The sequence below is a fragment of the Leptodactylus fuscus genome, chromosome 6, assembly GCF_031893055.1.
Source record: "Leptodactylus fuscus isolate aLepFus1 chromosome 6, aLepFus1.hap2, whole genome shotgun sequence".
Classification (NCBI taxonomy): domain Eukaryota; kingdom Metazoa; phylum Chordata; class Amphibia; order Anura; family Leptodactylidae; genus Leptodactylus; species Leptodactylus fuscus.
In genome coordinates, this window is record NC_134270.1 from 126595061 (window position 1) to 126609092 (window position 14032).

The 14032-nt window shown below is 43.4% G+C and overlaps 1 protein-coding gene across 1 annotated transcript in view; it reads left to right on the plus strand.

Annotated features, from left to right (window-relative positions):
* The window catches only part of STAC2 (SH3 and cysteine rich domain 2), a 49739-nt gene extending 46684 nt beyond the window's left edge, over window positions 1–3055 (plus strand). Inside the window, exon 11 of the mRNA XM_075278347.1 lies at window positions 935–3055. Within this exon, the coding sequence (XP_075134448.1) occupies window positions 935–1036 (102 nt within the window). The 3' untranslated portion in view covers window positions 1037–3055. The remainder of the gene's footprint in view (window positions 1–934) is intronic.
* Window positions 3056–14032: the final 10977 nt, after the last annotated feature.

Below are 14032 nucleotides of genomic sequence, written 5' to 3' on the forward strand. Positions count from 1 at the left end.
CATGTCTCACTTACCCCCACCATGTCATAATTGTCTTCCAACATCATCACTTCTAGTTCCTCCATCTTGTTAGCAAGACTTCGGGCATTTGTATACATACATTTCATAGATTTATCTTCCCTACTCTTCCACTGCCTACTGACTGCTCTAACCCAACCCCCTGCTCCACCCACAGTTACAGTATCTAGCCCTCTTTCCATTTCTACACTATCTTGCCCTCTACATCTGTTACCCTCCCCCCCAGTACCTAGTTTAAACACTCCTCCAACCGTCTAGCCATCTTCTCCCCCAGCACAGCTGCACCCTCCCCATTGAGATGCAGCCCGTCCCTAGCATAGAACCTGTAGCCCACAGCAAAGTCGGCCCAGTTCTCCAGGTACCCAAACCCCTCCTTCCTACACCAACTCTTGAGCCACTTGTTTAGCTCCCTAATCTCCCGCTGCCTTTCCTGTGTGGCTCGTGGAACAGGCAGTATTTCTGAGAATACTACCCTGGAGGTCCTTGCCTTCAACTTGCTCCCTAAATCCCTGAAATCATTTTTAAGGACCTTCCACCTACCGCTAACTTTGTCATTTGTGCCAACGTGCACCATGACCACTGGATCCACACCAGCCCCACCCAGTAATCTGTCAACCCGATCCGCGATATGTCGAACTCGAGCGCCAGGAAGGCAACACACCGTGCGACGATCCCGGTCTTTGTGACAGATTGCCCTATCTGTTCCCCTAATAATTGAATCTCCCACTACCAGCACCTGTCTAGTCTTCTCTGCGCTCCTATCCCCCTTCTTACTGGAGCAGACATTGATACTGATACAGATACTTTTTTAGTCTACTGCTTATATCTAGATAGAAATATCTATGCCGCCCTTTCCCCTAAAAACTTGAATAGTTCTGTGAAATTGTGAGCTCTTACTTTGTCTCTTTATCCACAGATTTGTGTTGGAGTTGGAAAAGCAGAGTCTGAAGGTTTCATTAAAGTGTCGAGTGGAAAGAAGAGAGGCCTGGTGCCTCAAGACTGTCTGGTGGAGGTTTGAGGGACTTATACCAGCCTTTGCGCACAGACAGATTGCTCCTTGAAAGTGACTGAGCTACAAAACGAATCGTGATCATGTGCAAAAGCAATAAGACATTTAATGGGCTCTGAATTTACTAGTGGCATGGTAACACTGGGATAACCCGACATCCACCTAGGAACCCTGGCAGTGAGATCTTATTGCAGAACCTGTAAATGCTGCATCAAGCCTCTTCCGCTTTGTATATATAACTTATAACTTCAAGTATATAAATGCGTATTTTGCAATATGTCCACCAGGTATCTGTGACATCATTACTCAGGGCCATCTCTTCAGGAAAAGTCTCTTAGTGACCTCATACCAGGGTTGAGATGTCATCAGCCTCAGCCCTTGGTTTGCCCAACCTTGTAAGTCTGCTGCAGGAGACTCTGCCTCCCAGCACAACGCATTTGAGGAGTAGGGTAATTGTCACAGTCACCTTCAGTCACATCTCTCCTTTCTTTAGAACCAAGAAGGAGTAAATACATCAATATTTATATACCTCTTTAACAGAAGTGTCACAAGAGTATGCGAATGAGAGATCATAGAGTGCACATTCAGCAAGATTGTTACAAGTCGCTCTTTTAATGACATGCCATGTGCATTTTTAATGGCAGAGATATGAAATATTCATTTTACACATCTTTCACTAAACCTGTGATCTAATACCTTTGGAAATAAACATTAAAGTTGATATATATGTATATGGGCGGAAAGCATAGGGTGCCATTTACAGCACAAGGAGGCAGCAGCTGGGATAGAGAAGACAGAATTATTTATAGATGAAGAGAGCAGAGTATTGCGGAGGCTTGGGTGAAGAATACAGAGACTGGAGATTGCATGACTTATTAGGAGGGGGTTTATAATTTCCATAAAGAGATCACTTTATTGCATTGACTGATGGAAAAAGCTGTACACAAATAGACGTAGTGCAAGAAAGTAAAGATTGTGAAGTTCTTATAGTGATCTCTGTTAGAAGAATGGCATGCAACCACAATTTTAGAATCAGCTTTCTAGAGAATAAGTTATGTACATTACTAAGGTGCACTTATCTAGAGACTTGACAGTGCAAGCAATTTAATGAATGAGCAAGCAGACCGTGAGGAAGCAAGGCAGGCAGAGCTTGAATCCAAACAATAGAAGAGCGTTCAGTGCCAGAGATAGAACTGTGCCCACCAGCACTCATTCTCTGTCTCCATTGCTCATCCTCTCATTATAGCTGTACATACGTATATATATATACATATATATATATAAATGTGTGTGCGTCCACACCCACTTCAAGCCTCCAGGCTATTCAGTGTCCTGTGCTCTGCCTGTACCATATCTGTCCCACGCAGAGCCAGATATCACAAGACCCTCTGGCAGCTCCAGCACTTCTGTCATTACCCTTTCATTGCTGATCAGGGGATCAAGAACCTTTGTAAATATATATATATATATATATATAAATGAGTGTTAATGTATCTATTGTCATTAAGGTGTCAGAAGAATGAAATCCTGTCAGTGACATGCCAACCCTATAGCCAAGCGACTCCTTTTCATCTGTCCTTTATTTAGTATTATTGCTGTGTCAGCTTTAAGATCCAATGAATAATACATTTTCTTCCATGGCTATATCAGTCACCTTCAAAGCTTCTTCCCATTCTCTTTCCACCTATTAAGTTCTACTTTATATCCAGTTGTGTCCTTCAGCCATTCTCATCCGCTTATCTCTAACTTCATGTTATTCTGTAGATTTATTTGCATTTTGAATAATTATCTTTATTTTATTACTTTTCTATCCTTAGTCTGGTGTCATGCCATTATTATACAATCGTCTCACAGTTTTTTTACTATTGGACTTCTTCCTATTTTGTCTTATTCCTGATTCCCCTCTCTTTTTATATCTTAGTCCCTATTCTTTAATTTCCATCACTAATTTTCATGAACTAGATTTAAGAAAGGATCTTTAAGACTATTCCCAGGTTTCAGATGCGTTCCATACATTTCTTCATTCATGTCACATAATCCTCTGTTATGTATTCTCTTTTGTTGAACAGCCTTCTTTTATCTGCATGCAGAGCCCGGCCTAAGGTCAGATGATGACTTGTGCAGTACATTGGTTGCCCCCTATTAATTACTATACTGTGACCAAAAAATAAACTAATAACACTGCCAGTCATTTGCATAAAGACCAATAAGATTTGTATGCATGGAAAAAGCAGCATGTTGTATAGCTGTCTCCCATAGGTTTAGACACTAGGTGTTGGATTGGGGTGCAGGTAATGCACTCTATACGAGGCATACACCCATTATGCCAGTCCTGTATTTGAATATGAGTTCCAATCAGATTGTCCTTAACCTGGAGTAAAAATGTATTTTGCTGTCCTAGCCCCTAGCAGACCAGACATATACTCCACCAGCCCACATATACTCCTAGTTGCTATGACCAGGAGTATAAACATCCTCTGCTACTACTGGCCTTAGTCTACCTCTAGGTATGTCATATGTATATTGATTACACATTATAGTAAAGATCTGTAAGGGATCAGCTTTTTTCTCCATTGCACAAACCCTCCGCCGGATTGATAAGGAGCCACTCCTTTTCATATGTGGCTTCAAAAGATTTGGAGGTAGTGCCATGGGTCAGGCTCCATCCCACGCTTCCACATATTCCAATCCGAGAAAGAAAGTCTTAAAGACATCTTATTCATTTCCCTTTATTAATAAGTCTCCTCCCCTCCCTTTTCAATCAACAACCTTAAACCAAAGCCCCTTAATGAAATAGAACACTCCCTACATACTTGTTGCCATCTACAGTTTGCTCCTTCCAGTGCCCACGGCTTTATTTTCTACTTTTCTTCTTCTGTTCTATCACATCATGAACCAGATTCCCTCCTATATTCCACAACTCTGCTGTTCCGCTCCCTCACCTCAACCTGTATTAACCCTTTGTCTCTTCCTTTTTCGTTCCCCACTATATATCCATCATGTCCTCTTGTTCTCGTTTCTAGCTTCCTTTCCCTCCTATCTCCCTGAATTCTCTCCTCTCTCAGTCCGCTCTGTTGCCCACATTCATTCCGCTCCATTTCTTGGTCTTGTCCTTAGGGCTTGCACTGCTTTTTAATGCCATATTCTATCTTGCCCATGCATTGTAGAGCAGCACTGAGTACCCTTACTCTTCTATCCTCTCAACAACTACGCTATTATCATTACCCATTTCCAGTCTAAATATCAGGACCCATTGACCCGTCCTATTCAGTAAAGGAGTGTACCAGCATTGCAGTTAGTATGGTCTTAAAAGGGTTTCCATCTCTATTCACCTTATTTCTATTGTATCTCCATTATCAGCAATAAAGGACCTGATATGGCAACAGCCTAATACAATGCTATACCAATAAAGTGTTAACTCTTTATCTGTAAAAGCTTTCCTTTTTCGGACTTTAAGGCACATTTATCCACTCTGACACCATTGGACGTCCATTGGATACCTTCTATGCTTTATGACAACTATAAACAAAAAAAAGTGCTGACAATATTTTTTTTCTTTTGTCAGAAAAGTGAAAAACATGGCAGAAGAAAGTTTCCATGAAGTTTTCTTACTTGGGGTCAATGCAGATCCAGACACGAGACAGAAGGGGGCTCTATCTGCATCTGTCTTTTAATGTCCATTGCTCTCATCCTGTGACAGATGAGAGCAATGGACATTAAATAATGCTAATGAAAACCCACCCTAAGGGTGCGTTCACACGATGTAAAATGGAGAGTGATCTGGCACGTATACAGCGTGTCAGAGTTTGAGTGCTCAAAAAGATCACATTGATTTCAATGGGAGTTATGAGCGTATACACCGTGTTATTTTGCACCCATAATTTTGCGGCTGCAAAATTACTGGCGCAAAATAACGCGGCGTATACGCTCGTAACTCCCATTGAAATCAATGGGATCTTTTTGAGCACTCAAACTCTGACACGCTGTATACGTGCCAGATCACTCTCCATTTTACATCGTGTGAACGCAAGACATAACTAATGGTACCAAAATCAATAGAGAATGGCAACGGAGTGACTATATTAATTTACCAGGTACAAATGTACTTTCAATTGGTCCCTGAAACTTCATGCCCACAGCAAAGCCAAGGTGATACAAGGAGTCCTTGCGGTTCTCTATGGGTCATTTGTCATCACCATACTTACATATTGCAACATACAATACAACATTGAGGTATGTACTATACCTCAATGTTGTATTGTATGTTGCAATATGTAAGTATGGTGATGACAAATGACCCATAGAGAACCGCAAGGACTCCTTGTATCACCTTGGCTTTGCTGTGGGCATGAAGTTTCAGGGACCAATTGAAAGTACATTTGTACCTGGTAAATTAATATAGTCACTCCGTTGCCATTCTCTATTGATTTTGGTACCATTAGTTATGTCTTGCAGTTATGGCACTTGTATTTCTATGGATATCAAAATACAAAGATCCTAAAACGCTGTGTGCATGAGAACTTAAAGTAGTCACTTATGGTATTCGCATTGGACAACTTTCACCAACACAGAGTGCCCCCTTCCATGGCAAACATAAATCTGGCGAAAAAAACCTAGTTCACATTAAAAAAAAGTTTCTTTCCCATCACAGATCCTATCATGCTGAATTTGAGGTGCTAAATTTCGCCTTTATTGTGCCTTCTACCATTTTATTTAGGTGGCAAGGATCGAGGCAGGATGCTGAAAAAATAACCAAGAGAGCACATTGTCAAAAGACAGAACCGCCGATTATAAAATGGTATCAATTTATTAATGATATAAATAAAATGACATGACAAAAATAGTAAAAGGAACAAACAAAGAAAGGGGGAGGCCAATGTTACACAATGCATCACATATGGAGAAATAGAAGCAATAATATGATACAAGGACACAGGTAGTGGTATAAATATATCTATATGCTAACAAGTATAGCTAAAAGAACCCCAGTGACATGATGTCACGGACATGTTTTTCATATAGTGAGGCTTATGTTATATGGTGGTGTTTTATTATGATATTGCGACCTTGTATGGCTTTATGTATCCACTTGATTGTATTATTATGAGTTCACTCTCTTTTCTGTACACATTAGCTGTACTTGTGAGCATATAGAGCATATAGATATATAGTTTGAATGGAGAGGAAAAAACCTGATGTGTTGGGGCAGCCTGTTCTAGAGTATGGGGGGGAGGGGGTGTCCCAGAAGAAAACTTAGAGACAATTGTGTGTGGAGCAGAAAGGAAAGTCTTACAAGGAATGGACATTACATACCTCCCAACCTTCAGAAAGAGGGACGTGATTTGCTATGCTGCAAACTTATAAGCCATTCTTCTAACCTGGTCTATGCCCCCTTTATTCCTACCCAAACCCACCAAGTCTTTTTGTGTCCCCGTATAGTAATAGTGCCTTTCTTTGTGTAACACCCCCACAGTATACGAAAATAAACAAAAACCTAAAACACATTTGTGCCCATACCCCTAGAGCTGTCTGCATGTCCACTCTGGTCTCTGCCTTTAGCGGCTCGAAGAAACAGGCAACCGGCCCTCTTGTAGTGACAAATGGGACAGTTGGGGCTATAGAATTGCATATGGGGAGGTATTGAAAGATTAGGGCAGTCTTGTACATCATTGTCAATATTTTAAAATGTGTGTGCTGGGCAATGGCTAACCAAGGATGCAAGAGTGTTAGAGGGGAGGCAGATGTACAAGCAAATTTGAGAAATGTTTTTGGGGTGGAGGGATCAGGAGGTGGTAAAGGTTGTAACGTTCAGTCTGAAGGACAGGATAGAATGAAAGGTAATCTCACTGTAACAGTGTCCAGATCTATAGACCTATGATCTATGGGTTGTTAAAATGCGACTCCCCAACTTGTAGAAGCGGAAATGAATGTGGGAGGGGTCAGCATCGCTTCTGGTAAATTAAAATGTCCTAACAGAGTTAATAAATGAGGGTTTTACGGGGCAGTCATGACCTGGAACATCCAGGGGAAATATTGGCTTGCAGAATTATTGCTTATCAACACTGAGTAGGTTGCAGGCATAGGTTTTGGACGGGCATGAGAACATATGCTCTCCGCTGCAATCCACTGCATACACATTTTTCTTTTTGGCTGATGTAGAAAACATTCCCATCCGTAATCCCCAATCACTTTTATAAGCTTGCTTACCGAGTCCCAATCAGCTAAAAAGGTGCTTTTAGTTGGATGAGATTAAAAAAGAGGCCAGACTAGCTCGCTCCTCTCACCTCACCTCCCTCCACTGGGCCGCTCATCTGGGCAGCAGGGCACACTCACAATCCTTTACCAGCCAACAAGCAGATCAGCTATAAATAATGAGTGGCTTCCTGGCTTTATGCACACCCAGTTAGCTCTGCGCGTTACGCTCCATTAACCCCTCCCCTGCTGAGGAAAAAAAAAATGACAGGCAGATTCAATCGGGTAATTTTCAGGAAATCTGAACCAAAAGAAATTCACATCTGAGCACATAGCAATGAGCTAAGAGGATCAAAAGGATTAGTTCTTTTACCTTTAAGCCTCATTTAGGCAAAATCGGCCTAAATCTATTTTGCCTCTATTAAGACATTTTTTTAAAGTCTATAAATTATAGTCAATGTACACAGGGCGAAGCCAGGAACTAAGGAGTCCTAAAAGGTTGCTTCATACTCTCTACTAACATTTACTAGAACTTATTGTTTCGGCAACAGCCCCAGTCTTCTACTGTCATGGCTGTGACATAAGAGCGACACTTGCAGCCAGATGACCACATAGAGTAGGCAGCCATACTCCATTATGGTCAGCCACCTCTATACCGTAGATTGTCTCTGACTGCATTATATTGTCTGCAAATAGAATATGGTCTATAGACAGGCACAAGGCAATTTGTAACATGCTATATGGTAGTTGTCAAAGCAACAACTCCGAGTATGCCAACAGTTTCGCAACAGATGGAGACTCAAATTATTGAGATCGTACAACAACTGTGAATTTAGGATTGGCAGCCTTGTCTACCCATGGCCTCTATGAACAACTTTACCATATAGGGAACATTTCTGATTTTACTTTATAATGGTAGTCCAGTAGTATAATACTGATGTAGATCGTGGGGTCCAACTCCATGCACTGATTTAAAAGGGACTGTATTTCCAGTCACTCCCCGACTGCTTCACTGGACCAAGACCAGACAAATCGTTCACAGACTGTGGTGTAAGCACCGTAGTAGTGAATGTAGTGGCTGCCACAGGGCCCAGGACCTTAGGGGGCCCAGCAGACCCTGATGCTTATTTTTGGTTTACAAGGCCGTTACCTGCTGGTAACGTGTCCTATTTACTTACTGATCCCGGCTCCTGCTTCTAATCATCTCCTCTGCGGATACCAAGTCAAAAGTTTTTTGTGGGACCCAGTCTTTGCTAGTTATGCCATTGTTCATAGTGGTTACTTAGAATAGGTCTTCAGGGCAGACCAACTGCAGACTCACCCAGAATTCCCAGGAGTATGCGAGAGAATTCATCATTTATATTCACTGTGACGTCTCCTCAATGCGGTGAATATTAATGAGGAGGTTGTCGGGAGACCCTCTATTAATTTAGTTTATCTTTATTCTTATCTTTGTGGATTTTAACCCAATCTGCAATAGCATTGTATTTTTTTTTCCTTTCCCTGCATAACGTATTGGTATATAGAGATACAATGTACTGACATATATAGAGAGATATATCATTCATATGCAGGGAAAGAAAAAGACTGGTATGAGAAAAAAAAAAACATACCTAATGAAAAAAAATTAAAATGAGGCATTAACAATTTTTTTTTATATTAAGTTATAAAAAAATTATATATAAAATATTTAAAGTGATCACTAAATGGTTTAAGTAAAAATGGCGCAATTATTTATTTTAATAAACTGGTAACAATCTGGGGTCTAATATTATATGGTTGTCTGGATATATGTAACTGTGCTCTTTTATAAAGGCCACGCTCCTTGAAAGGCTATTCCCGCTTTTCCTGCATCTTGCCATTCGCAAATCACCATGTGAAGGGCGCTCCCAGGTTGGCGTCTCCAACTGTAGGGCAACCATGCACCTGGGCATCAGCCATCCACATCCAGTGGGTCAATCCTGAATTTCAGTGTTCTGCGCAGCAGGTCCACATATCAAGTGAATTAGCATTTTTAGAAACAGTATTTGCCTAGCACAAAAGGTTCTGTTCCCTAAATAAAGCCTCAAACGTCTTCAAAGTATTTTTTTTTCTGTTTCATATTCATTTCAATGATCGTTTCGGGCAGAATCCACCTGAAAATTGAACATGAAGCTATTTTTTACCTTGTATTGTAAAATAGAGAAGCTTTCTGTATTGGATCACTGTTTGCTTTTTGCACAAACCTCTAATCCTTTATTGAAACGTTTATTATCTACATTCAGTCATGTCTTAAAAGCACAGATATCTTTCTCCTAGTTCCTAAGAAATCAATATCAAAGATCCAGAAATCTCCTATAAGTATATGTGGTTGTACATCCACATCTCCCCAACCACTAGTGTTGGCGTTTACTAAAGTCGGTCATAGATAGAATCCATCCTCTGAACAGTTCAGACAAAACCAGTTAAGTGCGCTTTCCAGGCATTATTAATCGATTACCTATCCTTAGGCTAGTCATCAATTAAAGATCAGCAGGGGTCTCACACTCAGGTCCCCGGACGATCAGCTGTTTGAAGAGGCTGCAGCCTCTTCAGTACTAACCATGCACAGCGCCATACATTTGTACAGTGGCAGCGCTTTGTATTGCAGCTCATCCCGGATGAGTGCGACGTCACATAGCCTGTGAAGTGGCACTAAGGAATACCACTCCCGCTTCAAACAGCTAATCTGTGACGGTCCTAGGGTCATAAATTGAAAAGTCCTGGAAAACTCCTTTTAGGTCATGGTTCCATGTGGCGTAAACACCATAGAAAAAGCCGGAATATTTTACAATCCCTGCAAGGTAAATGGGAGTCTAGAGAAGCCCATCCATGCAATGCAGAAAAATACCCCAGTAGAAATGCTGTGATTTCCAAAACCATCGCCTACCCCGTACTACCTGAAACCAGAAAAGCTGCTTTTTGCTGTTGCAGATTTTGAGCCAAACCCAGGCTAAAAAAGGAATGGAAACTATATAAGAAGTTCTTATACAGTATTTCACCCTTCTGCTCAATCCATTCCTGGCTTTGGCTCAAAAAAACACAGCAAAATCTGCCACTAAAAAAGCTGCTTTTCTGCCACGTGGACCTTAGCCTACAGCATTTTTGTTGCAGATTTTGCTGCAATTTTTTGAGCCTAAATCAGATGTGAATTTAACAGAAGAGAAACAAGAGCTTCCTATATATTTTCCATTCCTTTTCAAGCCACTCAAAAAACTGCAGCAAAATCTGCAACAAAAAGCACTGTGTTTCCGCAACGTGGGGCCTCAGCCTAAAGGCTGGAATTCTTTCTACCACCACTAGCAGAACTCACAGAGCTCCTCAAGAGGCAGATGCAAGAATCTCTTGCATTTTATTATGTCACACTATGAATTTTTACCTCTTTTAACCCCCAGAAAACAATCAACCTGTCCTATACTGCAATCAGGATGGGACAGAAACCCCATTGTGAGACAGTGGCAGCATTATAGATCTGATAAGTATATACAGCTCGCCCACTGTGCATGTATTTCTCCAGGTTAGTGGCAGTCTGAGATATGGTAACAGTGTGAGGACAGCTTGTAGGACTATGAGTGGCAGCATACAGAGGAAGATTTTCATCAGTCCAGCACCATTAAGGTTAAAATCCAAAGATTTGACAGATGCTTGAAACATGCGGACTGTCATTTACTGATAAACTTTTAATACGGGAAATAAAGATCTGTGATTTTAACCCTAATGGTGCTGGACTGATGAAAATCTTCCTATACAGCATGATAATGTGAGTCCAGGTCACTGGACAGATCACAATCTGGGAATAAAGTCAATATACAGATATTTACAGCTGGCCGTACAGTGCAGTATTTGGTCAGTATTCTCCACTAGCAGTACCCGCGACTTCGTCCGCGGAACCCTGACCCCCTGCGCGACCCACCTGTAGCGCCGCACAGGCATCTTCCTTTGCCTTGAGTCCACAGCGGCTGCCTTTTCCTTATCTCCCCCCTGGCGCCCGCCAACCCCCTTTTTTCCTACCCACTCCCTCATCTGCTCGCTTCTTTCTCCTACCCCGTGCCCCTTTTCCCCCCTAGCCCCATGTTCCCTCCCCCCCAATCCCATGCCCCCTTCCCCCGTGTTACCTACCCCGTGCCCCCTTTTTCCCACCACCCCATGCCCCCTTCCCTGTCTTACCTACCCAGTGACCCCTTCCCCCCCCCCAGACCCTGTGTCATCTTTCCCCCCACCAACCTGTGCCCACGGCCTCACCAAACCCCAGGCTCCCCGTGCACTGATGTTACAGGGGTGCCTATGAGGCCCCCCTCCCATGGCAAGCCATGTGCCCCCATTCCATCTGTGGGCGCTGTGGCAGCCCTGTCCCCATCCCCCTTCCAGGGGCCCCCAGGTTTACCTGCCCAGGCCCCCCCATTCTCGTGTCCCCCACTGGACCGGCAACCTCCTCACGTCCAACACCCCACCCCTCTCCCTTCTCTAAGTCCCCTAACTCGCCTGTCATCACAACCCTTCTCCTGTGGGCGAATGACACTGTAGATAGCACTGAGCAGACATCGGCGACATCCCCGACGGACATGCAGAGTCCAGAAGCCGCAGCCGCCACAGGACAGCAGGCCGAACCGTCGTTCCAGACCGCGGCGCAGACGACCCCCTGTCCGGTCACGGCAGAACACTGTGGTCCTGTGGTAAGCCCACACAGGCAGGGCAGCGTACGCACTTCTCGCTGCCCCAGAGTACGGGCGTTGGTTCAGGACGCTCTGGACCTCTGAGAGCCGCCATGTTCTTGTGGACGCCGGCCGGCTGATAGCTCCGCTCACATAGAGAAGCGACACCCATCCAGGTGAGCTGCTGATGGGGCTGGGAAGACGTCATCCCAGGTCGTACAGCGTCCCAGGTCCTGCAGCGAATTCAAAAGTGAAAAGCACCGGTCACAGTAGTGAATTGTGGTGGTGTACGGGAATTCCATGTAGCCTATTGTTCAATCCGGGACCCAAGGTATGTATGTGCACAATTTCAGCCAAATCCGTTCGCCCGTCTAGGTGTCATTGTGTCCCCTTTCCAACCCCCCTTCCCCCCCTGACCCCTTTGCACCCACCCCCACAACCCCAGCTTTGGCCTCCTCCCCTGCCTGCGGTTAGGAGCTAGGCCCGAGAGGGCAATAGGGAGTTTGTGGCTTGCTATGCTAAAAAGTGTGTGGGATTGCAGAGCTGGTGGTATGAGTTGTGGTTTTGTGGGGGTCCTGGCAAAAACGTATGTCTGCGATTGTGACGAAAAGTAGCCTACCGTTCAATCCTGCCTAGGAACTATGTTTATTGAAAATTTGAGCCAAATCGGTTGAGCGGTTTTTGCGTGATTGAGGAACAAACATCCAAACATCTAAACATCCAAACACACAAACATACAAACACACATACTTTAGGATCAGTACTTGTAAAGCAAAGCCCAAAGCCGGTCTGACACATAAAGGGGGTGCAAATCTCTCCATGATACATTTTCTCTGTTTGTTCAATTTATTATTTTACATAATCCTGACCTGTATGATACCATGTGAATGAGGCCTAATCCGGGGTACACCAAGCCCTTCCTGAATGTTCCCATCCACAATGTCTCAGAAGCATACCAGAAGAGACTTCGCACATCCAAACCATCTAATATACCGGAGTTTCTCAGCCTTCATTTTCATTTAATACAAGCTACATTAATGCGCACATTATTTATGTTTCTGCCATCACTATTAATCTCTATAAACCATCAGCTCCATCTTACTGCATACAGCTGCAGGACATAAGCCCTGCGCTATGCGAGTACTGCAAAGCCTATAAATCCAGGGGGAGCTCAAAATGACAACTAGTGAAAGGTGCAATATAACCTAAGTGCAGAGCTAGACTCTGTGTCTAATACTAGGCCATTCAGATTGAAGGAGCGCAGGGAAACGGGGGGCATAAGAGGACAAGCCCCAATATAGAGCACATCCAGAGACCGCACAGTTTCCAAGAGAAGATGGAGACGAGACCAAAGGGAGCTCATGTTTCATGTCGACCTTCAGCTGTCTGTGAGACAGACCTGTGTATACTGGGCAGCTGGTATATAACAGGCACAGTGCCCGCTTGGCTCACTGTGACATCTTCATTATGACAGTGGTGTTAAGGGTGAACGGCTTCAAAGCAGAGCTGGGATTTGCATCTCGTTGCATCTTTCTTTAGCATTCCTGACTACAGACAGTGGATATTGATTTTAGGTGTCGGCAGAATGTAGGGACGCTTACAAACAAGGTCTGATTGATGTGAAGAGACCGGTGAGAACAGTTTTAGCAAACTTCCCTCTCTGCATGCTACACACAGGCGAGGCCTCGCTCTAGTCAGGTTCTGTCTTATGCACACTCACTTCAGAGGAGAAAACCTGGACGTAAACATTTGCTGGCCAAAATGGTTGTTTTCGGCCATAAAGATACAGTCATCAATAGATTGTACTCTGCCAAAAAAAAAAAAAAAAAATTAAATAGTTTGACTATGCTGAACCAAATTGCAAACTTACTGGGCAAATTTATTAAAGAGAAACATTCACGTCTTCTGGCACTTACGGTTTTATATACCGCTGGAATGCCTTAATGCTCCGCATCATCGCTGGGTGGTAAGGAATACCCCTTTTGACAGTGCAATGCTATGGAAAAGTACAGTCAGGGGAGGCAGTCCTTACCACCCAGTGATGACTCTTGGCGGTAAGGCCTGCCCTTCTTATGGCACTGATACCTCCTGCGCCTGGGTGCACATTGGGAAAGCTGATCTATAATGCCAAGGGTGCCAGAGG